The sequence below is a fragment of the Salvelinus sp. IW2-2015 genome, linkage group LG27, assembly GCF_002910315.2.
Source record: "Salvelinus sp. IW2-2015 linkage group LG27, ASM291031v2, whole genome shotgun sequence".
Lineage (NCBI taxonomy): Eukaryota > Metazoa > Chordata > Actinopteri > Salmoniformes > Salmonidae > Salvelinus > Salvelinus sp. IW2-2015.
This window is the reverse complement of record NC_036867.1, coordinates 16,143,927-16,171,196: the sequence shown is the minus strand read 5'-3', so window position 1 is coordinate 16,171,196 and position 27,270 is coordinate 16,143,927. Positions and strand designations below refer to the sequence as shown.

Sequence of the window (27,270 nt, the reverse complement as noted above, 5' to 3'; positions counted from 1 at the left end):
AGGGACAAAGTGAAGTCGCTATTCAACGGCTCAGACACGAGACGTATGTGTCAGGGTCTACAGACAATCACGGACTACAAAAAGAAAACCAGCCACGTCACGGACACTGACGTCTTGCTTCCGGACAAACTAAACACCTTCTTTGCTAGCTTTGAGGATAATACAGTGCCATCGATGTGACCAGCTACCAAGGACTGTGGGTTCTCCTTCTCCGTGGCCGATGTGAGTAAGACATTTAAACGTGTTAACCCTCGCAAGGCTGCCGGCCCGGACAGCATGCCTAGCTGTGTCCTCAGAGCATGCGCAGACCAGCTTGCTGTTGTGTTTACGGTGTGTTTACGGACATATATATCTCTCTCCCTATCTCAGTCTGTTGTCCCCACATGCTTCAAGATTGCCACCATTGTTCCTGTACCCAAGTAGGCAAAGGTAACTGAGCTAAATGACTATCTCCCTGTAGCTCTCACTTCTGTCATCATGAAGTGCTTTGAGAGATTAGTCAAGGATCATATCACCTCCACCTTACCTGTTATTCTAGACCCACTTCAATTGGCATACCGCCCCAATAAGTCCACAAACAATGCAATTCAGCATTCAACACCATAGTACCCTCCAAGCTCATCATTAAGCTTGAGGTCCTGAGTCTCAACCCCACCCTGTGGATCCTGGACTTCCTGATGGTCGCCCCCAGGTGGTGAAGGTAGGAAACAACATCTCCACTTTGCTGAACCTCAACATTGCGTGCTCAGCCCCCTCCTGTACTCCCTGTTCACCCATGAATGCGTGGCCATGCACGCCTCCAACTCAATCATCAAGTTTACAGTAGTAGGCTTGATCACCACCAACAACGAGACAGCCTATAGGGAGGAGGTGAGGGCACTCAGAGTGTGGTGTCAAGAAAACAACCTCTCACTCAACGTCAACAAAACAAAGGAGATGATCGTGGACTTCAGGAAACAGCAGCAAACAGCACCCCCTTTCCAAATCGACGGGACAGCAGTGGAGAAGGTGGAAAGCTTTAAGTTCCTCAGCGTACACATCACAGACAAACTGAAATGGTCCACCCACACAGACAGTGTGGTGAAGAAGGCGCAACAGTGCCTCCTCAGGAGACTGAAGAAATGTGGCTTGTCACCTAAAACCCTCACAAACTTTTACAGATGCACAATTGGAAGCATCCTGTCGGGCTGTATCACCGCCTGGTACGGCAACTGCACCGCCCACAACCGCAGGGCTCTCCAAAGGGTGGTGCGGTCTGCACAACGCATCACAAGGGGGCAAACTACCTGCCCTCCAGGACACCTACAGCACCCAATGTCACAGGAAGGCCAAAAAGATCATTAAGGACAACAACCACCATAGCCACTGCCTGTTCACCCTGCTACCATCCAAAAGGCGAGGTCAGTATAGGTGCATCAAAGCTGGGACCAAGAGACTGAAAAATAGCTTCTAGCTCAAGGCAATCAGACTATTAAACAGCCATCACTAACACAGAGAGGCTGCTGCCTACATGCAGACTTGAAATCATTGGCCACTTTAATAAATCAAATCAATTCAAATGTTATTAGTCACATGCGCCGAATACAACAGGTGTAGACCATACAGTGAAATGCTTACTTACGAGCCCCTAACCAACAATGCAGTTTAAAAAAATATGAATAAGAAATAAAAGTAACAAGTAATTTATGAGCAGCTGGAAAATAACAATAGCGAGACTATATACAGGGGGATATCGGTACAGAGTCAATATGCGGGTGTACCGGTTAGTCGAGGTAATTGAGGTAATATGGACATATAGGTAGAGTTATTAAAGTGAATATGCATAGATGATTACAACAGAGAGTAGCAGAGGAAGGGGGCAATGCAAATAGTCTGGGTAGCCATTTGATTAGATGTTCAGGAGTCTTATGTCTTGGGGGTATAAGCTGTTTAGAAGCCTTTTGGACCTAGACTTGGCGCTCCTGGGCCGCTTGCCGTGCGGTAGCAGACAGAACAGTCTATGACTAGGGTGGATGGAGTCATTGACAATTTTTAGGGCCTCACTCTGACACCGCCTGGTATAGAGGTCCTGGATGGCAGGAAGCTTGGCCCCAGTGATGTCCTGGGCCGTACGCACTACCCTCTGTAGTGCCTTGCGGTCGGAGGCCCGCGCAGTTGCCATACCAGGCAGTGATGCAACCAGTCAGGATGCTCTCGATGGTGCAGCTGTAGAACCTTTTGAGGATCTGAGGACCCATGCCAAATCGTTTCAGTCTCCTGAGGGGGAATAGGTTTTGTCGTGCCCTCTTCACGACTGTCTCTGTGTGCTTGGACCATGTTAGTTTGTTGGTGATGTGGACACCAAGGAACTTGAAGCTCTCAACCTGCTCCACTACAGCCCCGTCGATGAGAATGGGGGCATGCTCGGTCCTCTTTTCCTGTAGTCTACAATCATGTCCTTTGTCTTGCTCATGTTGAGGGAGAGGTTGTTGTCCTGGCACCACATGGCCAGGTCTCTGACCTCTTCCCTATAGGCTGTCTCGTCGCTGTCGGTGATCAAGCCTACCACTGTTGTGTCATCGGGAAACTTAATGATAGTGTTGGAGTCGTGCCTGGCTATGCAGTCATGAGTGAACAGGGAGTACAGGAGGGGACTAAGCACGCACCTCTGAGGCGCCCCTGTGTTGAGGATCAGCATGGCGGATGTGTTGTTACCTACCCTTACCACCTGGGGGCAGCCCGTCAGGATGTCCAGGATCCAATAGAGATTGCATCATCTGTGGATCTGTTAGGGCGGTATGCAAATTGGAGTGGGTCTAGGGTTTCTGGGATAACGGTGTTGATGTGAGCCATGACCAGTCTTTCAAAGCACTTCATGGCTACAGATGTGAGTGCTACGGGTTGGTAGTGCATTTTTAATATAACAGACTTTTAATTTTAAAAACTTCTTCAGGCTAGGGTCCTTTTTTCTCAATTTCCACCTGACTGACGTGCTCAAAGTAAACTGCCTCGGAATAGATATGGTAGGAGAAAATCCAAAGATAAACCAACCAGATTTTTTTTGTTGAGAGAGCCCATGCTCTTACAATGGAAAGTATAGGGAAATATTTAAATCTAGCTCCCAGTATGCAATTCCTATGGCTTCTGCACTCTATGTTCAAGGTTTCAGGGTTGTTTCTTCCAAAACGAGTAATAAATATGAGTTTTAGTACTGGGACACACTATTGGAAATTCGTGTTTGAGCGAGCGAACATACTTCTTTCCATATGAAATATTGCAGTTTGATTACATTTTAGGTTATCTGAGGAGTCAATAGGGGTGGCAGGGTAGCCTAGTGTTTAGAGCATTGGGCTAGTAACCAAAAGGCTGCAACTTCAAATCCCTCAGCTGACAAGGTACAAATCTGTCGTTCTGCCCCTGAACAAGGCAGTTAACCCACTGTTCCTAGGCCGTCATTGAAAATAAGAATTTGTTCTTAACTGACTTGCCTAGTTAAATAGAATGTATTTTGACTTGTTTTAACAAAGTTTAGCGGTAGATTTTTGGATTCCTTTCTCCGCATGTTGAATGAGTGGATTACTCAAATTGATGGCGCAAACTAACCTGACTTTTTGGGATATAAGAAGGATTTTATCTAACAAAACGACACTACATGTTATAGCTGGGACCCTTTGGATGACAAATCAGAGGAAGATTTTTAAAAAGTAAGTGAATATTTAATCGCTATTTGTGAATTTATGAAACCTGTGCCGGTGGAAAAATATTTTGATGTGGGGCGCCGTCCTCAAACAATCGCATGGCATGCTTTCGCTGTAATGGCTACTGTAAATCGGACAGTGCAGTTAGATTAACAATAATTTAAGCTTTCAACCGATATAAGACACTTGTATGTACCTACATGTTTAATTTCCATAATTTGTATGATTATTTATTTGAATTGCGCGCCCTCCAGTTTCACCGGAAGTTGTCCCGCTAGCGAGACGCCTATCCCAGAAAGGAAAATCCAATGTTGGTGAAAAATAAATCTTTAAAGATTCATACGGGCACAAAAGGCACTCTTTTTGTGGAACGACCCTGATGACTATCAGTTTCAGAGAGTTGATGATAGCCTACCCTATTCATCTGGCCAGATGCCTTCTTTGAGCATAAGGACACACTTGGCAAGAGATTACACCAACAAGGGGAGGATGTCTGTGATTCAATCACTGAGGTGTGAATGATGCCCACGATCTCCATGTCATTCACACACAGAGAGTAGTAAAGAAAGGAGATAGTGATATGAACACACACACACAAACTCATGCGCGCACACACACACACACACATACACACACTGTTGAAACCAACGCTGAGACAGAAATTTGAGCACTTGTTACTGGATCAGGATTATGTGGCCTGCACTATATTTGCTGGCGTCTTTAGTTTACACAAATTTCTACTGGGCACTACGAGAGGAGCTAATTTTACATCCTGCAGTGATGCACTTTCTCAGGCTGTGTCTCCACTACTCCTTTAACCCAGTCCCAACAGTACTCCTTTAACCCAGTCCAACACTGTCCCTCTAACCCAGTCCAACACTGTCCCTCTAACCCAGTCCAACACTACTCCTTTAACCCAGTCCAACACTGCTCCTTTAACCCAGTCCAACACTGTCCCTCTAACCCAGTCCAACACTACTCCTTTAACCCAGTCCAACACTACTCCTTTAACCCAGTCCAACACTACTCCTTTAACCCAGTCCAACACTACTCCTTTAACCTTTAACCCAGTCCAACACTGTCCCTTTAACCCAACACTGTCCCTTTAACCCAGTCCAACACTGACTCTTTTACCCTGGCCAACACTGCTCCTATAACCCGTGACAACACTGCACCTTTTACTGCAGTGGGCTAAATCAGGGTCACACATGGTAGTTTTACACAAATCTACCTCAAACACATGGTTATGGACTTATGAAAAAGAAGACACCTGTAGATATAGAGTTGAAATTTATTCAATTTTGAGTTTGCATCCCAATATTACACTTTATATACATCACATATTACGGAAATATAAGAAAACTAAAACACCAGATTTTCAGTTGTAATTGAAAAAAACATGTTTATTCATTGTGAAATTATGAAAAATATTTATAACATTCGACCCATGAAGCCACTAGAGGGCGATTTTGTCATTTGACTGCAGGGAATTAACCCGGCCCAAATACATTTAAAAACTCTACAGTCAAAGATTTAGGGTTTTGAATGCAACCCTGCTCATACCAAAGGAGAATCTCAATTCCACAAACCTTGCATCCTCTCTCCTCGCCTCCTCAAAACCCATTGGATGAAAAAGCCAGAGGTCAGGCCCCTCGAACCTTCAACCTTCTCCTCCAATGGGTTTTGAGAAGGAGGCGAGGATAAAGGAGAGAGGACGTGAGAAGAATGCAATTGAGATCCTCCCCAAATCTACTTCTAGCCCCTGAAGGCAGAGGGCAGTACCCTACTGTAAATCTGAAAGAGATCAGAGATTGGGAAGAGATCTGAAAGAAAATTCAACATAAAGTGGAGATCATTTGGATTAGTGATGTTGAAGGACACATTTTTTTTGAAGTTGAACGCCCCAATTGCCTATCTATTTATCCACACTTAAAACAAGCTGAAGCTATTTTAAATGGATTGGTATTTATAGATTTGAGAAGACTAATATGTATGGCACAGAGGATTAGGATGACATCAAACGTCTTGTTATCAATGTAGGCCTAAACTGTTCATCAGGCTACAAAACGACTTTTATTTTTAATAATAAATGTATGTAATTACCATTTCAAACGAATGTAGTCAAGAATTAATGAACAGTTACAGTTACATTAAATTGTTCTAATGAAGGCCTACTGGTAGTGTCACTATGGGTCAAATGTTTGATTGAATGACTCATCGACAGTGGGACTTTCCTTAGGGACTTGCCACCACACGCACTTGTGAAGCAATAGTCCCGCGAGAGGGGTGTCGTGGATACATGGATGCATGACCCTGCTGCCCCAAATCGCGCTTGCGCAGCGTTTCTGACTTTCCCACTCTGTCCCCCGTACGTACCATGGCGTCCACGGAGGAGGACGGCTCGGTTGAAGAGAAAGAAAACAACAACAAGAAGAGGACGAAAAGTGCCATCGCTGTCGCATGGCTTACATTTTACAACATCGCCATGACGGCCGGGTATGTCAATTATTCTGCCCTATCGCTGGTTATAAAGTAGCCACTCCCTTAAAACTTCGTTATGCACCAGAGCGCTGTGAGCAAGCGCGTGTGGCTGTTTATAGGTCCGCGGTGTCTCTGACAGTGCAAGTGCCCAATCTATTGCCGAATTTAGTGACAGACAGCGCCCATGAAGTTTGAACAGTGAGCAAAATAAATGTAAAAGACTTGATAGGTAGGGTGTCCAAGTAGACAATTCTCAAATAATCAATATGTGGATCTTTTTAGTGAAAATAACGGCGTTACAAGTGCGGCCCCCGGCGCGGGTTCAGCCTTTCCAAATACGGTCGATTACACTTTGTCAGCGTCATGCCCAGCACTACCTCGACAGTTGCAGTGATAAGTATAGACAGCGCGCTGACACTGGAGCTTCGGTTTGGGCGAGTGAAATGCCCAATAAGCAGATTTTAATAACTGCAAGTTTATGCGCTACAAAGTGCGCGGGCGCGATGACGCAATTATTTCACTTGGTGTTCGTATAGTCCTTGTAATGAACACACAAAACGAACTTAATTTAATAGCTGTCAAGTTTTCAATGATTTATTAAGCTGTTGATAGTGTCTTAAGTTCATTTTCATTGGTCTGGGTCACTTGAACTGAGAATGGCACTTTTTGGAGATATGCGTAAAATGCGCATTTATGGAGCTGTTGGAGCCATGTTTTCTCCACTTACACTCATTGTACTGTAGCTCCCATTTGTCGTCTGCTACTCACATAATGGGTATTTTAGTATTACATGAAGGTGTGAAAACTAGGTTCAGTTACCTAGTTCAAGAGACATGCGCACTGAGATAGTTCTAAGCCCCTGTACATGATCAGAGTAAACATATACCAATGTTGATTCAAACCGTCAAAGAGCTGTTAAAATAGTGACTATTGGAATCAAACTATTCATTGACATTTTAAATCATGTGTGTACATTTGTCCCTTCTCTCCAAATGATAGCACTAACCTACACCTATATTATCCAATCATCTTTATATGATAGTAACTGTTAGTAACAGAATCGTTTTGTAAGTCCTAAACCCCATTCATTTAATTAGCATCAAATAAACCCTCATGAATTATTGTGCTGAGACAGAGATCATACATTTGCAATACAATAGTAATGTACTCTCAGGTAATAAACTGAAGTAGTTGTATTCAGTAGGTCCTAAATGATGTTGATTTTTCAAACAGATTGTGTCTTCAAACAGATAATACACTTGTTGCACAGCTTGAGCACTTGACCCATCGACCTAGCACCTGAGCTCAAACACTGAACAGTAGCCACTAGGCTACAGCAGTCGCTGCAAAAGTATCAGATCAATCTGGTTTAGCAGAAGCACATCCCTTTATAACAGGTGGTGGCAGTAGTGTATGTCTCACTAATCCCTGACAAAGTTTGATTTAACTTCAAGGTACACTCTGAAACGTCACATAAACGGTGGAGATTTACATGGGCACTTGACACCTCGTCGGATTTAGACGATGTCGTGTAATGTCCTAGGACTAATCCTACTATGAGCCCGTTTACTCATGAATACCGAATCAAGGTGTGATTGTAGAAAATTCCCACTCACTCTCCACCAATTACCAGTCACACACATTTACAGGTTCCTGCAGATACCCTCCTCTCACCTTGTGTTCTTACACAAGCTATTTTTCAATTATCTAAATGAGGGACGTCAAAATGTGACAAAAAAATTGTGATTTCAAATCGAGGCCTTTGCAGACTGCGATTTCAGCCTTTTTATGCCACGATTTTGCCGTCCCAGACGAAATGTCCACGTCATGGGCAAATTCTTATGTCGTAAACGATTGTTGAACGTCTACGCTCGTTCATTGTGATGGTCTAGGTCTGCCGATTTAAGAACCACTACCTGCTTAGGCTGCGACAAAGTTCAGTCAGTGTTAGAATTTGTTTGTCTTTATCGTGTGACGTAAGTGTGACTGGTGTTACAAGCCGATCTCGGTGACTGACCAATAGGAACCCGGCCGGCATTGAGTATGCACACAATACGATTATTGTGAATAGTCATATTAATAACGTTCCAGATGCTGTGAAAGAAGAACGATTTCCCAAATAAACTTGTTTAGCCTACATGACACATCTGAAATCAGGCTACTGATGGGATTTTGATAAATGCAATCAAAATAAACGTTCTACCACAGCGACCATGTTATTTTGGGGAAGCTTATTCGCTTCCGAGTTCGGACATATAAAGTTTGTATGTGAAAACTATTTCTAAAATGCATATATTTTTCTGAACTCTTCTCGTGCAGAGTGAGGCTTGTGCTGCTGGAGCGAATTGTACAATCTGGCCAGGTTGATATCAAGATTTTAATTTGGTAACCTCGCACAGTGTGACGGATAATCGTAAAAGACTGGATCCGACGTGCAGTCTGCAAAGACCTTTAGTGAAATAATGGAAACGGTTGAGGAAATTATGTAATTTGGCCTCCATCATTGCTAATACTGTGTGTTTGTGATCCTATAACATTTTTTGTTGTTGTAAAGTTACCTATTTTAGAGGAAAAGAACAACTGTATGCCGAGACCCTTAGACACCTTCAGAAACATACCTTCACAGAGATCTATCGCACAGCTGACCTAGTAGACTAGTGAATGTAAAGGGAGCACAGTCTGTAAAGCTCAACAAGGGGCTGTATTTATCAAGCGTCTCAGAGTAGGAGTGTTGATTTAGGATTAGTTTTGCCCTTTAGATCCCAATAATAAAGATTACATGGACAGGGAGGACCTGATCCTAGATCAGCACTCCTACTCTGAGACGAATGATACATACAGCCCCTGGTCTTCTGTGTAAGTTCTGTACAAGAACTCTCACACCTCTGTTTACCCTGATCTTTACCCATGACTAAAGCCATGGATAATTAGCTTTAAATGGTCCTCAAAACGGACCCGCAATTACATTGAACAAAAATATGAAATGCAACATGCAACAATTTCAAAGATTTCACTGAATTTCAGTTCATACTGTATAAGAAAATCAGTCAATTGAAATACATTCATTGGGACCCAATCTATGAATTTCACATGAATGGAAATACAGATATGTATCTGTTGGTCACAGATACCTTAAAAGAAAGGTAGGGGTGTGGATCAGTAAACCAGTCAGTATCTGGTGTGACCACCATTTGTCTCATGCAGCGCTTCACATCTCCTTTGCAAAGAGTTGATCCGGCTGTTGATTGTGGCCTGTGGAATGTTGTCCCACTCCTCTTCAATGGCTGTGCGAAGAGGCTGGATATTGGCGGGAACTGGAACACGCTGTCATACATGTCGATCCAAAGCATCCCATACATGCTCAATGGGTGACATAACTGGCGAGTATGCAGGCCATGGAAGAACTGGGACATTTTCAGTACAGATCCTTACAACACGGGGCCGTGCATTATCATGCTGAAACATTAGGTGATGGCGGCGGATTAATGGCACTACAATGGGCCTCAGGATCTCGTCACGGTATCTCACAGCATTCAAATTGCCATCGATAAAATGCAATTGTGTTCATTGTCCTTAGCTTATGCGTGCCCATACCATAACCCCACTGCCACAATTGACCACACAACGCCATACTGCCCAGTACAGTTGAAACAGGGATTAATCCGCGAAGAGCACACTTTTCCAGCATGCCAGTGGCTATTTCAAAGGTGAGCATTTGCCCACTCAAGTCAGTTACGACGCCAAACTGCAGACAGGTCAGAACCCTGGTGAGGACAACGAGCACGCAGATGAGCTTCCCTGAGACAGTTTCTGACAGTTTGTGCAGAAATTAATCGGTTGTGCAAACCCACAGTTTCATCTCAGACGATCCCGCAGGTGAAGAAGCCGGATGTGGAGGTCCTGGGCTGGCCTGGTTACATGTGGTCTGCGGTTGTGAGGCCAGTTGGACGTTCTGCCAAATTCTCTAAAACGACATTGCAGGCTGCTTATGGTAGAGAAATTAACATTGCATTCTCTGGCAACAGCTCTGGTGGATATTCCTGCAGTCAGCATGCCAATTGCATGCTCCCTCAACTTAAGACATCTGTGGCATTGTGTTGTGTGACAAAAATGCACATTTTAGACAGGCCTTTTATTGTCCGCAGCACAAGGTGCACTTGTGTAATGATCATGCTGTTTAATCAGCTAATTTTACATGCCACACCTGTTAGGTGGATGGATTATCTTGGCAAAACAAACAATTTCACAAACAGGAATGTAAACATATTCGTGCACAAAATTTGAGAGAAACAAGCTTTTTGTTCGTGTGGAACATTTTTGCAATCTTTCATTTCAGCTCATGAAACATGGGACCAACACTTTACATGTTGCGTTTATATTTTTGCTCAGTTTAAATACTAAAACATGTATTTTGATTCTAACATAATTATACAGAAAGGTCACAAGGTCCTATTGGTCTTATTACTGTGAGATATTTGTGTTGCATCCTGATTGTAATAGACCAATAAAGATCGCATTGTATTTAGTATAGTGCTCTACATATTAAACATACTTCATTGTAGATACAAATGGTGTCTGCACCAGATTGTTCAGTGATTTCCTTGAAAAATGTTCATTCATTATTCACATATACAGTACCAGCCAAAAGTTTGGACACACTGACTCATTCCAGGGTTTTTCTTTATTTGTACGAATTTCTACATTGTAGAATAATAGTGAATACATCAAAACTATGAAATAACACATATGGAATCATGTAGTAACCAAAAAAGTGTTTTTCCAAGCATTCTGTGTTTACATTCTGTCTGGCTTATAGCTGTGCTGTAATGACTGATGTACAGTATAAATAGATTATTGTGAAGTACCAGGCTAGAGACAAAGTCTTGTTCACATTGGCAATTTGAAGTGACAAAAAGATTCATATCCAATTCAAGTCTGTTATTTTTCCTGCAGTCTGAACAGCCAAAAAACACATGCAATCAGATATTTCAAGCCACATTTCAAACCACCTTCGTGATTCCTGACCATGCGACTCGTCTGAATAGACAAATCTGATATATTTGCCCTCAAGTGGTTTTTAGATTTTATTTGCCATATCTCAGTGCTTGCTACAGTAGCTACTCTGTTGACAGTTTGACAAGAACATGTGGTAGGTAACTAGCTTGTTAATTGTTTACAAACAAATGTGCTCGAACGAGAAACAGCTCCTTAGCTAGTTAAGTAACTGCTGTGGCTAGCCAAAAAGGACTCGTTTTTTAAAGCATCAAAGGATATGATCCAACTTTCAAGTGTTCTTACACTATGATTTTTGAACATTCAAAGCAACTGGGACACGTCCATGGCAGGCATTGTTGTCACCTTAGCTTGCTACATAACTTCTGAGGGATAAAAAGTATGAGCACCACCACCAATCAGCCTACACCACTGCGCACACACCCATTGTTACTATGACAACTAGCATAGCCAGGATAGCAAATGACTGTTGTCTGAACACACATCTGATTTGATCACTTGTAACTTGATGTTTGGACAGTCAGTACTCCAAAACGGATTTGAAAAACAATACTGATTTGAGTATTAAGGCCTGCAGTGTGTACAAGGCCTTAGATGTCGTGTAGAAGGGAGTTGGCCCTTGCTGTTTCCCCAACTGACGCTGTGCTTGCGTCCCAAATGGCACCTTATTCACTACATAGTGCACTACTTTTGACTAGAGCCCTGGTCAGAAGTAGTGGTCTATGTGAGGAATATGGTGCCATTTGGGACGCATCATTGGTGATGAGGCATACAAGTTTAGCTGGTGTCAATGCTACTTGCTGACAATAGTACTGGAAAACTACATAGGTCAACAATCACACACAAGTAGGTTAGGTCATAAAAGTTGAGACCGAAAAAGCTAAAAACCCTAACCTTAACTATGGAAACAAAGTGATTGAACCAATAGCTTTTGAGCTCTAACTCTAAAGTGGTACAGTACATCAGTGAACATCTCATTCCAAAGTCATGGGCATTAATATGCTATAACAGCCTCCACTCTTCTGGGAAGGCTTTCCACTAGATGTTGGAACATTGCTGCCGGGACTTGTTTCCATTCTGCCACAAGAGCATTAGTGAGGTCGAGCACGGATGTTGGGCGAGTAGGTCTGGCTCGCAGTCGGCGTTCCAGGTCAGTCAAGTTCTTCCACACCGATCTTGACCAACAATTTCTGTATGGACCTCGCTTTGTGCATGGGGTCATTGTCATACTAAAACAGGAAAGGGATTTCCCCAAACTGTTGCCGCAAAGTTGGAAGCACAGAATTGTCTAGAATGTCATTGTATGCTGTAGCATTAAGATTTCCCTTCACTGGATCTACCATGAAAAACAGCCCCAGACCATTATTCCTCCTCCACCAAACTTTACAGTTGGCACTATGCATTAGGGCAGGTAGCGTTCTCCTGGCATCCGCCAAACCCAGATTCATCTGTCGGACAGCCAGATGGTAAAGCGTGATTCATCACTCCAGAGAGCGCATTTCCACAGCTTCAGAATCCAATGGTGGCGAGCTTTACATCACTCTAGCCGGCGCTTGGCATTGCACATGGTGATCTTAGGCTTGTGTGCGGCTGCTCGGCCATAGAAACCCATTTTATGAAGCTCCCGTTGAACAGTTCTTGTGCTGATGTTTCTTCCAGGGGCAGTTTGGAACGCGTTAGTGAGTGTTGCAACCGAGGACAGAACATTTTTAGGCACTTCAGCTCTCACTGGTCCCGTTCTGTGAGCTTGTGTGGCCTACCACTTCACGGCTGAACCGTTGTTTCTCCTAGACGTTTCCACTTCACAATAACAGCACTTACAGGTGACCGGGGCAGCTTTAGCAGGGAAGAAACGTGACAAACTGACTTGTTGAAAAGGTGGCATCCTATGATGGTGCCACATTGAAAGTCACGGAGCTCTTTAGTAAGGACATTCTACTACCAATGTTTGTCTATGGAGATTGCAGGGCTGTGTGCTCGATTTTATACACATACTTTTGTATATATAGTGTATCTATTAAGTAATCTTTGTCCTTCTCATGCACACTTAAACTGTATTTAGCATTAAAGTCGTTTCAGATGTTGTAAATATTGTCTCTTTTCCAGGTGGCTGGTTTTGGCTATGGCAATGATGCGCTTCTACGTCCAGAAAGGCACACACAAGGGTCTGTACAAAAGTATAGCAAGGACACTCAAGTTTTTCCAGACCATTGCGTTAGTTGAGGTGAGTTTCTGGAATATCCTCATAATTCACTAGTAGCCACATTCACACAAACACACACTCGTCTCAAAGTGTTCCATGAAAACAGATTATAAAACAGTTCAACGCTGAAATGATTAGTAAGATCCTTCTAATGTGAGCTTTAAATACTCTGAAGCTGAGCTTTGATACTGAGATCCTTGGTTAATACTAAGAAGTGAGAAGAGATAATTCACCTGATTCTGTTTTTTAAGTATTTTGTTTGGTTATACGTTAGAGAAACATGGAGTTCTAAAAGTGCAATGGGCCGGATTCTAATCCATGCTGGCAGCGGTATATCATACATGTACTCCAGAGGCAGCGGCTTAGACCGCTAGACCACCCAAGGCCACGAGTCACTGATTCTTATTTGTTGTCTTTCAGGTGGTGCATTGTGCAATCGGTATGTATGGTCTTGAATGACAACCATGCAATGTGAATATAACCAGATCTCCTACTTCTGACGTTAATGTTGATTTCCATGGTTCTCGTCGTATAGGAATCGTGAGGACCTCTGTAATTGTGACCGGGGTTCAAGTATGTTCACGAATCTTCATGGTGTGGTTCATCACCAACAGCATCAAACAGGTGACTATCTCATTTATGGAGTTGGAGTTGGTGTGAGGTGAAGTTCCCCAGAGACACTGGTCTTGGATCAGTTTAGCATTTTCCCCAATAATGGTTAAGTTTAGGATTGGGGAACGGAAAGCTGACCCCCCTGGCGGCCAACTGTAGTAGTGTCCTACTGTTCAACATGGACCCCCTTAAGTGTTAACTATCTTCTCCCTCCTTGTTTTGTTCCGTTCTTTGTTGGAAGATCCAGAACGAAGAAAGTGTAATCCTCTTCTTGGCCGTTTGGACGTTTACAGAGATTACCAGATATTCCTTCTATACATTCAATCTGCTCAACCACCTGCCATACTTCATTAAATGGGCCAGGTGGAGATGGGGATGGGGATGGGAGGGCTGGGTTTTGGGTAGCTCTGGTCCAGGGCGTTTACGTGCACCTTGCTGATGCCGAGCGTTCTCAGCATCAGCAAGCTGCATGCAAACGCCCAGGGGTGTCCGGGGCTGTCGCAGTTCTTGGAATGTTGGTCTGGTTTGATTGGTGTTTGCCGTGGCATGCTTCCCACTACAGACAGACTGGTTTCACATCAGTATTGTGATGTCACAGGGAATACAGTAGTAGCCTGGGGAAGGTATCTCCTTGCTCATAACCATACAGCATGTGATCAGCATGAGTGTGTTGTTTATTGATTAGCACCTTGTTAGCCATTCTCTATGGATGTTGGTTGACCTAATTGCTAACGCTTAGTACTCTGGCATTATCACTTTGATTTATGCGCTAGGAGACGGTTATGGGTAATTGATGGATTACATGGGAGGTGATCAGGCATTGATAAGCATTCAGATCAGAGATTGGAGAAAATGTGGTGACACTATCAGTGCAGGGATTCTGATTTATTCCGTGCCATATGTATCAAGCATCTCTATGCTCATTAAGGATCAGTTTTCACAATGGGTAAGATTTTTTTCTTTAAGCAATGGCTTTTTTCTGGACACTCTTCCGTAAAGCCCAACACTGTGGAGTGTATGGCTTAAAGTGGTCCTATGGACAGATACTCCAATCTCCGCTGTGGAGCTTTGCAGCTCCTTCAAGGTTATCTTTGGTCTCTTTGTTACTTCTCTGATTAATGCCCTCCTTGCCTGGTCTGTGAGTTTTGGTGGGCGGCCCTCTCTTGGCAGGTTTGTTGTGGTGCCATATTCTTTCCATTTCTTTAATAATGGATTTAATGGTGCTCCGTGGGATGTTCAAAGTTTTGAATATTTTTTTATAACCCAACCCTAATCTGTACTTCTTCACAACTTTGTCCCTGACCTGTTTGGAGCACTCCTTGGTCTTCATGGTGCCACTTGCTTGGTGGTACCCCTTGCTTAGTGGATGCACGCACCCCTTCTTCGTTTTTAATTTTAAACAAGTAATTTTTTTCATTTCACTTCACCAATTTGGACTATTTTTTGTATGTGCATTACATGAAATCCACATAAAAATCAATTTAAATTACAGGTTGTAATGCAACAAAATAGCAAAAACGCCAAGGGGGTACATGGACAGTGGGGAGCTGATCCTATATCAGCACTCCTACTCTGAGACGCTTGATACATTGGGGTCCTGGTCAAGAGAAGAGTGACATTATCCTCAATGTCATAAAGGATAACTTTTTTTATTGGCTGGGTGTAATGTATTTAAGTGATAATGCCCAAGAAGCTGGTGTTTGGAGGATATATTGGCACGGGTGTTGTTAGTCCCGAGATGAAGTCGGACATTCCTGCAGTCAGACATTCCTGCAGTCAGCATGCCAATTGCACGCTCCCTCAAAACATGAGACTGTGGCATTGTGTTATGTGTCAAAACTGCACATTTTAGAGTGGCCTTTTATTGTCCCCAGCACAAGGTGCACCTGTGTAACGATCATGCTGTTTAATCAGCTTTTTGATATGCCACACCTGTCAGGTGGATGGATTATCTTGGCAAAGGAGAAATGCTCACTTACAGGGATGTAAATGAATTTCAGCACAGAATTTGAGAGAAATAATATTTTTGTCCGGTTGGAACATTTCTGAGATCTTTTATTTCAGCTCATGAAACATGGGACCAACACTTTACATGTTGCATTTATATTTTAGTTCAGTGTAGTATTTCAACCCAGATCTGCGCTTCAGTCTCAGACATACGCAAACAACTACACACAACAAAATGTGGGGTTATTTGGTAAGGGTGATGGTTTTATGTGGAACCATAATGACTCACGCAACCCTTTTGAGCCCTTCAATGGTTCTTTACAGTGCACAAAAGGATTCTTTGCTCTTTTAGTGATAATTGAAAGGTAGTGGAGGCGGCTCACAGCTCTTTTTGTGCAACCGTGAGTGAGCGTTTCATTCCAGTTGATCTAATGTAATGTGTTGTGTTACGCAATTAAATATTATATATCACTATGGCTAGTGACAGTGTTTTGTGAAAGACTCATGTATGGCCTTCTGTCAATTAAGAATGGTTGACTAAATCAGTCAGTGGCTGTCAATTCTCTTCTCAGGGAACCCCAGCTGTTCCAAAGGTAGCTTTCTTGATTCAACTTGTCAGTTAACATAATAATAACACATGGAATTTTAAGATTGAGAGGTTATTTTGTATGAACATTCTCCTATAAAGAGCCATTAAAAAAAGGATTCTACTGTATATAGCCCCAAAAATGGTTGTTACCATAGTGGAACCCTTTTTTTATTTTGCTATATAGAAGCTTTTTTTTATGTTTCTTTATAGAACCTTAGGGTTATTTATAGCACCTTACAGGTTCCATTTAAAACCTTATGAGTATTTATTGAATCTTTAAAAAAATAAAACATATATATATATATAGCACCCAAGACAATTCCGCAATGGAAGCCAAAAAATCCCCAATCTAGTACTATTTAAATGTGTGTACTTTAACACATGGCATCAGCTGATGATGACAGGGGGTCAGGTGTCTGTTAGACCCCAGTCCAACAGCTAAGCAGTGCTGTAGTAAAAATGCCAATTTCTCATGTCTGTCATTATACACAACACTCATAAAAACCTCTATTTACTGCCGCTGTCAGCAGACTGGTGACATAACGTGGGCCTATCAGGAGCAGTAGTGATGTGTAACTGTCAGCCTCGCATATCTGAGGGCCCTCATATGAAATGTGAGCACTGGGGAAGAATGCAGACTACACACGTGGGAAGCAATCCGACCGACCCATAGTCCTGGGATCCTATTGCTAAGAGCATGCTTCTTTCCGTTCAAAATATGAATGTCTAAAAATTTGATTAGAGACATACACCGTTTATTGGCTGTGCAGTGGCTATGAAGTGGGGTGACAATGAGACTCCTGCTTTTTCAGTGACTTCAGCAAGTCAGGTCTTGTTCCTGTGACCGCAGTACGGTTCATTCAATATATTTTTTTTTACATGTACGACAGGTCTCTTTGGTTTGCAGGTTTGCTTCCCTTGTCTTGATCAGTTAGTTTAGCCCCCGTTCTCACCCTCTCTTGTCCTGCTCCTTTCCCCATTCCCCTCCAAGTGTTCTAAGGGGTTAATTTACACAGGGAGGGGAGCAGCCAGGCCCACACAGGGGGGGAGAGGGGCTCATATTCAGCTGCTCCTGTTTTTAAGACCATCTGTTTTGGGCATGGAATGCTCGCCCAACATTTCTCTCACATCCTCCGAGACACTCCCCAGTACCGCCGCCACGTTATTGAGTAAATTCAGGATTCTTACGCCCCGCCGTCTCCACATATATAGATCCCTCTCCTTTGATAACCGACTGGTTTGTTTTCCCCTACATTTTTGTACCCTTTTGGAATTGAATACAGTGGTGTTATAAAATAAATATTTCTGGGTTGATTATTAACCAATGCAGCCGTTTTTATCTCAATATCAAATAATTTCTGGGTAACAATTAAGTACCTTACTGTGACATGTTTTAAATTAAAATGGTCAAAAATAGCTTCTTGGCAAAGAGCAATTTCACAAGCAACAATTTTGTTAGGACTGTCTGGGAGTGGCCTGGTGAGGAGGGGAAAACAGAACACTAGCTGTTATTGGCAGAGAGGTTTGGAACTCTCTTTCTTATTGGCCTAACTAATTTGCCGCCTGGTGAAAATTCCATCCCTCCAAAACAAACAGAAATTTCAGGCAGTCTTTTCAAACAGCTCTTACACCAAAATGTATTCACAATATCACAGTATTATTCCAACCTCATGGTGTGGAAATCGCGTTTTAAACTGCACTGGGACTTTAAACATCTCCATTGAAAGTGTTTTTAAGTCCGGGACTAGGCTTAATCTGTGTCCGGGAAACAGCGCCACAGTGTTTGAATACCGGTAATTTCTCATGATGTGCAGAATTTTTTTATAATTGTTCATTGACGTGCAGAAATAAAATAATGTTAAAACACTTTGAAAATCATTAATGGAGCTGATCCTTTTGGGACATTCCAAATGACACACTATTCCTAGAGCCGTATATGGGCCCTGATCAAAAGTAGTGCACTATATAGGGAATAGGGAGCCATTTGGAACACCGCCATAGTTGACATTGCATAAAGCTACACTGTAACAAATTGCTGTAAATTTACAGCAAAACTTTAACAATTAGCTACTATAGCTACTATAGCTACTATAGTACTATAGTACAGTACTGTAATGAGAAATACATTATGGGGGCTAAATGGCATTCTGCTACACTCCTGTAAAATTACAATAGCATTTTACAGTACTGTGTTACATGTCTTTCTGTATATTTACAGCAGCAAACTGTGAATTGTGGAAAAATGTTGTGGGCGGCGAAAATAATCTCTGTCTCATTAACATATTTTGAGGCGTGCCTTGTTGCACCAATTATTACGAATGCGGTACCCCACCAAATACAGTACCATACCATATTTTTTTGTATTTGTCTTGTAAATCTACAGTAACTTACTGGCTACTGTGCTGCCAGTAATTTACTGTAATTCAGTACGAGAATACACTACCATACTGTATTTTTTTAATCTAAAAACCTTTTCCTGTAAATCTACAGTAATTACTGGCTACTGTGCTACCAGTAACTTACTGTAATTCAGAACCACCCCCACGGAATACAGTACAATACTGTAATTTTGGAGTGCTAAAAACCTTTAGTGAGTCTATGGTTTTGTTGTGGCTCATTAACACATTGAAGTGTGCCTTGTAAGAAGCCATACTTGTTTCACCCGTTAGTGAGAATGCTGTACCAATTTAAGTGGTATGTTGTAGTACTTCCCTAACAATTAATGTATATAGGGGACAGGTCAGAGTGACAACAAGTCTCAAACCTTTAATGGGTGAGTGTTTAGCCATGTCCTTTTCACCTGTAGTCCCTACCAGTTTAGAAGCATTTGTTAAGTAAGGCCTCTGCAAGTGATATGAGACACCAAATATTTATTGGTATGCTGTAATATGTAATTACATATTCACTTATAGCAATTGCTGTAATTTTCTTAAAATACAATTGTCTAATAAAAAGCATGAACTGGCGCACACCCAGAGAAAATAATTTAGTATAGAGGCTGACTAACGGTGAATAAACAGTAAGCTATAAAAATGTAAAATAAATAGTCGCACACTCATATATACACTGCTCAAAAAAATAAAGGGAACACTTAAACAACACAATGTAACTCCAAGTCAATCACACTTCTGTGAAATCAAACTGTCCAATTAGGAAGCAACACTGATTGACAATAAATTTCACATGCTGTTGTGCAAATGGAATAGACAAAAGGTGGAAATTATAGGCAATTAGCAAGACACCCCCAAAAAAGGAGTGATTCTGCAGGTGGTGACCACAGACAACTTCTCAGTTCCTATGCTTCCTGGCTGATGTTTTGGTCACTTTTGAATGCTGGCGGTGCTCTCACTCTAGTGGTAGCATGAGACGGAGTCTACAACCCACACAAGTGGCTCAGGTAGTGCAGTTCATCCAGGATGGCACATCAATGCGAGCTGTGGCAAAAAGGTTTGCTGTGTCTGTCAGCGTAGTGTCCAGAGCATGGAGGCGCTACCAGGAGACAGGCCAGTACATCAGGAGACGTGGAGGAGGCCGTAGGAGGGCAACAACCCAGCAGCAGGACCGCTACCTCCGCCTTTGTGCCAGGAGGTGCACTGCCAGAGCCCTGCAAAATGACCTCCAGCAGGCCACAAATGTGCATGTGTCAGCATATGGTCTCACAAGGGGTCTGAGGATCTCATCTCGGTACCTAATGGCAGTCAGGCTACCTCTGGCGAGCACATGGAGGGCTGTGCGGCCCCKCAAAGAAATGCCACCCCACACCATGACTGACCCACCGCCAAACCGGTCATGCTGGAGGATGTTGCAGGCAGCAGAACGTTCTCCACGGCGTCTCCAGACTCTGTCACGTGCTCATGTGCTCAGTGTGAACCTGCTTTCATCTGTGAAGAGCACAGGGCGCCAGTGGCGAATTTGCCAATCTTGGTGTTCTCTGGCAAATGCCAAACGTCCTGCACGGTGCTGGGCTGTAAGCACAACCCCCACCTGTGGACGTCGGGCCCTCATACCACCCTCATGGAGTCTGCTTCTGACCGTTTGAGCAGACACATGCACATTTGTGGCCTGCTGGAGGTCATTTTGCAGGGCTCTGGCAGTGCACCTCCTGGCACAAAGGCGGAGGTAGCGGTCCTGCTGCTGGGTTGTTGCCCTCCTACGGCCTCCTCCACGTCTCCTGATGTACTGGCCTGTCTCCTGGTAGCGCCTCCATGCTCTGGACACTACGCTGACAGACACAGCAAACCTTTTTGCCACAGCTCGCATTGATGTGCCATCCTGGATGAACTGCACTACCTGAGCCACTTGTGTGGGTTGTAGACTCCGTCTCATGCTACCACTAGAGTGAGAGCACCGCCAGCATTCAAAAGTGACCAAAACATCAGCCAGGAAGCATAGGAACTGAGAAGTTGTCTGTGGTCACCACCTGCAGAATCACTCCTTTTTTGGGGGTGTCTTGCTAATTGCCTATAATTTCCACCTTTTGTCTATTCCATTTGCACAACAGCATGTGAAATTTATTGTCAATCAGTGTTGCTTCCTAACTGGACAGTTTGATTTCACAGAAGTGTGATTGACTTGGAGTTACATTGTGTTGTTTAAGTGTTCCCTTTATTTTTTTGAGCAGTGTATATACACACACACTACCGTTCAAATGTTTGGGGTCACTTAGAAATGTCCTTGTTTTTGAAAGAAAATCACATTTTTTTGTCCATTTAAAATAACATAAAATTGATCAGAAATACAGTGTAGACATTGTTAATGTTCTAAATGACTATTGTAGCTGAAAACGGCAGATATTTTTTTTAAATATCTACATAGAGGCCCATTAACAGCAACCATCACTCCTGTGTTCCAATGGCACTTTGTGTTAGCTAATCCAAGTTTATAATTTTAAAAGGCGAATTGATCATTAGAAAACCCTTTTGCAATTATGTTAGCACAGCTGAAAAGTGTTGTCCTGATTTAAAGAAGCAATAAAACTGTCCTTCTTTAGACTACTTGAGCATCAGCATTTGTGCGTTTGATTACAGGCTAAAAATGACCAGAAACAAAGAACTTTCTTCTGAAACTTGTCAGTCTATTCTTGTTCTGAGAAATGAAGGCTATTCCATGCGAGAAATTGCCAAGAAACTGAAGATCTGGTACAACACTGTATACTACTCCCTTCACAAAACAGAGCAAACTGGCCCTAACCAGAATAGAAAGAGGAGTAGGAGGCCCCGGTGCACAACTGAGCAAGAGGACAAGTACATTAGAGTGTCTAGTTTGAGAAACAGACGCCTCACAAGTCCTCAACTGGCAGCTTCATTAAATAGTACCAGCAAAACACCAGTCTCAACATCAACAGTGAAGAGGTGACTCCGGCATGCTGGCCTTGTTCAGGGGCAGAACGCACGATTTTTACTTTGTCAGCTCGGGGATTCAATCTGAGCAACCTTTCGGTTACTGGCCCAACGCTCTATCTACTAGGCTACCTGCCACCCCCACTCTTATCCAGAGCGACTTACAGTCAGTGTAAGGTAAACAAGAATATACCACAGTCATAGCAAGTTAAAAAAAGTATGTTACCATTACTGAGAATGTTGTAGTTAAGCGGGCTACTTGCAAGTATATACATTTGTAGTAGAAAATACAAAATACATGTATTCTAATGAAACTTTTTACAAAATAGGCTGCATGAATTGTAGTTCAGGCCAGTGAAATACAAATTACATGGGTATTGAAAGTATTGAAATACCTATATCAAATACATGTAACAGATATACTGCTCGTCATTGGCACTAGCTACCTGCACTGTAAATTTGCAACAGTTTACTAACCACTGTGCTTCCATTAATGCACTGTAAATTCTAGAAATACAGCATGTTAATGTAGTCAGGTGTTCCAGTAATATGCTGTAAATGTGGTTACAGTAAATGTCATGTAAGTCTACAGTAATTTACTGGCTTCTGTGCTACCAGTAATTTACTGTAAATGTACAGTAAATTACTACTGGCTACTTTGCTGCCAGTCATTTATTGTAAAAATTACAATAAATGTTTTATAGTGTAAGGTGAAGAATAACCTACTGCAAGTCTAATGTCTAATGTTGTTCTGGTGTCGGTGTGTTAAGACAGTGGTTCCCAACCAGGGATACTAGGACCACTGGGGAGAAGACTTATGAAACTCATGATAGCATAGGCTTACTGGTGAAATGTACATGAGAGTGTACTTCAGGGGTACACCGAGCAGAGCAAAATTCCGTTGGTGGTACAGTAGCCGAAAACGGTTGGGAACCACTGTGTTTCGATTACCAAAGTGACAGCTGATATGTTTTTGTTATCAGCCAATTAGTGGCCTAATTCTTCATTTTGCAGTGCAGTAATCCAACAGTGTGAATTTGTGTTTTCAGTTGTTCTTTGCTACACGGCCCCTGAGCTGAATAGTGTGTATGTGTGTACATACGTGCGTGCATGCCTCTATGTGTGTTAATAATGACTCTCCTCTCCCTGTCAGATACAACATGTTTATCATCATGTACCCTCTCGGAGTGGCCGGAGAACTCCTGACCATTTACACTGCTCTGCCATATGTTCGCAAAACCGGAATGTTGTCCATGAGGCTCCCCAACAAGTATAACGTCTCCTTTGACTACTACTACTTCCTCATTATCGTCATGCTCTCCTATATCCCATGTAAGCAGCAACGTACAACGTGTTTGTATGTTCAGCCTATAGGTGGACGTTAGTTACTCATGGGTCTTCACGGTCTCTTGTTTTGACCAGCAGAATTGTTCAGTAGTTTGTGACCGCTGTTGTTAATTTGGAATTGTTTTCGGGATGTTTTGAATAATTAGTAGGACCTAGTGTTTGAGCTAACAAAAATGATGTTCAAGTGCATTTCTGTCTTTTATGGCTAGTTGGATACTAGATCTAGACCCAATACTCACCTATATCCCAGCCCTGAGAACCTCCCTGAAGACTCTTTGTTAAAATATTGATCTGGACTGGATAAGTGTTTAGATTGTTGGGTAAATAGCTCTCGCTCTCTTCTCTCCTCTCCCCTCGTCTCTCTCTCTCCTAGTGTTCCCACAGCTCTACTTCCACATGCTCCGTCAGAGGAGAAAGGTGCTTCTTGGGGAGATCATAGTAGAGAAGGATGAGTAGAACCGCCTCAGTCCAGCACCTGGCGTTCGTTTTGGGACAGCGAGTGTGCACAGCTCCCCTGCCGCCACATCCATTCACCTTTGGTGCCGCGCTCCACCGCACTCCACATGCAACAAAATGGACCGGGAGAGTCAGACGAATACTAACATCGCCGGAAAAGCCATGTAATAATCACGGAAAAAGAATTAAACATCACAGTCACCACAATAACCCAACTGGACTAAATACAGTGCTGCGAGAGAAATCATAACCCAACAGGAATAACAGTCATCAGAATCATCACTGAATCAGTCATCACCAAACTCATCAATCAATGAGAGGAATCATTACAGAACTGGAATAGTCATCATTGTGGAAAGAATGAATAAATATCATCTCTAGCCGGAATCATTATCATCGCAAAACTGGAACATAATGCTGCGCACCCATCATTATGGGTTCCACTGTGTCTTCACTGTCCAGGTGTAGAGATCTAGATCCCCAGAAAGAGAACGCACTGAATCCACCAGCCAGCGTGGCCACAGCATACTGCACTGAAACCCTGCAACCTGATAGCATAATACTGCACTGATTACCTTCTACACCTGCTAAAAACATAATACTGCACTGATTACCTTCTACACCTGCTAAAAACATAATACTGCCTGTTACCTTTCTACACCTGCTAAACATAATACTGCACTGATTACCTTCTACACCTGCTAAAAACTAATACTGCACTGATTACCTCTACACCTGCTAAACATAATACTGCACTGATTACCTTCTACACCTGCTAAAACATAATACTGCACTGATTACTTCTACACCTGCTAAAAACATAATACTGCCTGATTACCTTCTACACCTGCTAAAAACATAATACTGCACTGATTACCTTCTACACCTGCTAAAAACATAATACTGCACTGATTACCTTCTACACCTGCTAAAAACATAATACTGGAAGGCGCCTGCTGTGCATTGAGTCAACCACACAGCAGATACATACTGCACCCACCTTCAGTGCAAGATAGAGGAAGTTCAAGGGAACCAGGAAGTGGTGATATGGAAGAATGGAGGAGGAGAGATGATCGTTGAGTCCCCTGAGCAGTTTTTTTTCTCAATCGGCTATTTATTTTTTTCAGAATTTATAAGCGTTTTCCACCACAGTGATTTTATACGGAAATAGCGTGTGGCAACAATGACTAGACAGAAGCTAAAAAAATATATAAACAATTATGCGTAGACGTATTATACCTCGACAATAAACAGACATTTTGGCAATATGCTGCTTCCTTGGTTTATGTGTGTTGTACTTTATTTGTAAACAATGTGAAACAGCAACATTAGTAGGCTATTTTATGCACAGACCGGATCATTTGAAGAATGACTTAATTTATTCACATATCACCTGGTTGGCAATATTATATGGTTTGTAAGGCAGTAATACACTTGTATTGAATGTTATTAGTACTTTAGGTGTAGCTGAGACTGCTCAAACATGTTAAACTTGTTTTCCTAATGTTCTCTCCATGTTGCTTTAATGTTTACCAAGAGCTCAGTCAAATGTATTTACAAGTGTGCATCTTAAACAAGGTTACAACTTTACAGAAAAGCGCTTGTTTTTTTAAAAGTTCAAGCCAACTTAGAAGACAGAAGATAGGAGAGAAATTATTTCTGAGCTCTCACAGTCTTCAGTTAGTCACTGTTTTGTTCTTTATGTTTAAAAATCTGTGTTCAGGATCCCATTGTCCTGGTTGGTATTGTACTGGTCGTTAGTGTTAGATTCCCTCTACTAAAAGGTGCTACTGTGTCAGATCGTTTCAAACTTCTGTGCAGCTGAAGGAGAAACTGGAAATTGGGATGGAGATAGGAATGGAAAACAGAATGTGAAATGTTTTGGGGAAAAGATGTACAACTTGACGTGTTCATCGAATTGTATGCACTGTGATATCGGGCCCCGTGCTACAGTGTACTGAATTAATTGACATAATGCTATGAATCAGGGTTAGACAAGAAAGAAAGAAAGAAACAATAAAACTCAATGTCAAAAATCACTGGACAATTATTATTTTTCCAGCCACAAATGTACAGTACATGTGAAGATGCAGTACAGTATCTTATAAGTACTGTAAGTACAAAAACGTGGATCCAAGGATGGAACCAACTTCCTAGCACCATAAAGGCAAATGAGACCTCTGGCAAGATCTCCAGTACGAGAGACGTGCTGTGTTCTCGCCTGACTATATTACACTGCCAGAACTCGCAACATCTGGATAGGTGTTCAACCGCCAGATCATATGATATAGCTTTACAGATTCCGCGACATATAGAAATTTAAAGGTAATTTCCGATTGAGCCGACATATGCAGTGTTTACCGTGAATGCGGTCTCCGCTAATGCAGTTGCCTTTAAATTTCAATCATGCTGTAAAGCTGAACTTCCGCGATGTGGATTGAATAGAGCCCTATTCAAAAATATAAACGCAACATGTAAAGTGTTGGTCCCATGTTTCATGAGCTGAAATAAAAGATCCCAGACATTTTTCATACACACAAAAAGCTTATTTCTCTCAAATTGTGTGCACAAATATGTTTACATCCCTGTTATAGTGAGTATTTCTCCAAGATAATCCATCCACCTGGCAGGTGTGGCATATCAAAAACCTGATTGAACAGCATGATCATTACACAGGTGCACCTTGTGCTGGGAACAATAAAAGACCACTCTAAAATGTGCAGTTTAGTCACACAAGACAATGCCACAGATGTCTTAAGTTTTGAGGGAGCGCGTAATTGGCATGCTGACTACAGGAATGTCCACCAGAGCTGCTATCAGATAATATAATGTTAATTTCTCCACTATAAACCGCCTCCAATGTCGTTTTAGAGAATTTGGCAGTACGTCCAATCGGCCTCACAACCACAGACCATTCCAGGACCTCCACATGTGGCTTCTTCACCTGAGGGATCGTCTGGGACGGGAGGACGAGGGGGGGGGGTTGCTGAGGCATATTTCTGTCTGTATCAAAGGCCTTTGTGGGGAAAAACTCATTCTGATTGGCTGGGCCTGGCTCCCCAGTGGCTGGGCCTTGCTCCCCATTGGCTGGGCCTATCCCCTCCCAGGCCCACTCACCTCCCGCTTTGGGCTGTATGAGTCAATGTGTAGTTCATGCATGTATAATCTATGATAAGAATTACTGTCTTGCCTCAATTAGCCACAAAATATCTTGTTTGAATGCAACTGTTTTTCTAGAAGCCATTCTCCTATATTTTCCCCCACATGGGCCAGCCCCCTAGCAATTCGAGTTCTATGAGCCAATGAGCTTCAGTCCCTCGCCATTTGAGTGACAGCTAGCAAGATGCACACATAGTGCAGCGAGTGAGAGCAGTGATGTGGCACTCGTATCTGCACGTGTGACATGGTACGCAATTTTCTGGGACTTTTGGCTCGTGAGCATTACTTTCAGAATTACTGGCTAAAAAGTATACACAAGGTAACTGTGACTATCAAAACCAGGAAACATGAATTCCATTAAGTGCAGAAAAATGTACTTTCAATTAGATATGGTTAGGTATGAGCCAGAGGCAGCGTTCCAGGCTGACTACATTGCCGATGCCACAC

At 42.6% G+C, this 27,270-nt stretch overlaps 1 protein-coding gene and 1 long non-coding RNA gene across 4 annotated transcripts; one reads left to right on the top strand and one right to left on the bottom strand.

Moving 5' to 3' along the window:
* The first annotated feature begins 5,984 nt into the window (after window positions 1-5,984).
* On the top strand, window positions 5,985-24,307 carry LOC111953574 (very-long-chain (3R)-3-hydroxyacyl-CoA dehydratase 1). Of its 3 annotated transcripts, none has more exons than XM_023972948.2 (7): window positions 5,985-6,173; window positions 13,278-13,395; window positions 13,795-13,813; window positions 13,910-13,998; window positions 14,228-14,349; window positions 23,015-23,131; window positions 23,582-24,307. In XM_023972948.2, the coding sequence occupies exons 1-7, from the start codon at window positions 6,055-6,057 to the stop codon at window positions 23,658-23,660; spliced, it is 663 nt and encodes a 220-aa protein (XP_023828716.1). In that variant the 5' UTR covers window positions 5,985-6,054; the 3' UTR covers window positions 23,661-24,307. The 3 variants fall into 3 exon arrangements, with proteins under 3 accessions (XP_023828716.1, XP_070291525.1, XP_023828715.1); XM_070435424.1 differs by having other exon boundaries at window positions 5,986-6,173; window positions 14,234-14,349; window positions 23,015-23,193; XM_023972947.2 differs by having other exon boundaries at window positions 5,989-6,173; window positions 23,015-23,193.
* Window positions 24,240-24,445, bottom strand: LOC139023099 (uncharacterized). Its single transcript, XR_011474244.1, has 3 exons — window positions 24,398-24,445; window positions 24,345-24,362; window positions 24,240-24,308 (listed from the first exon to the last, which is right to left on the bottom strand). It is a non-coding gene; the product is annotated as an uncharacterized lncRNA (long non-coding RNA).
* Between the last annotated feature and the right edge of the window lie 2,825 nt (window positions 24,446-27,270).

Excerpts from the sequence above, each read along its gene's own strand:
- LOC111953574 (XM_023972947.2), top strand. The coding sequence starts at position 6,055 with ATGGCGTCCACGGAGGAGGACGGCTCGGTTGAAGAGAAAGAAAACAAC. Across the intron at positions 13,999-14,227 it reads TCACCAACAGCATCAAACAG|ATCCAGAACGAAGAAAGTGT; the intron begins GTGACTATCTCA and ends CTTTGTTGGAAG. Across the intron at positions 23,194-23,581 it reads CATGCTCTCCTATATCCCAT|TGTTCCCACAGCTCTACTTC; the intron begins GTAAGCAGCAAC and ends TCTCTCTCCTAG.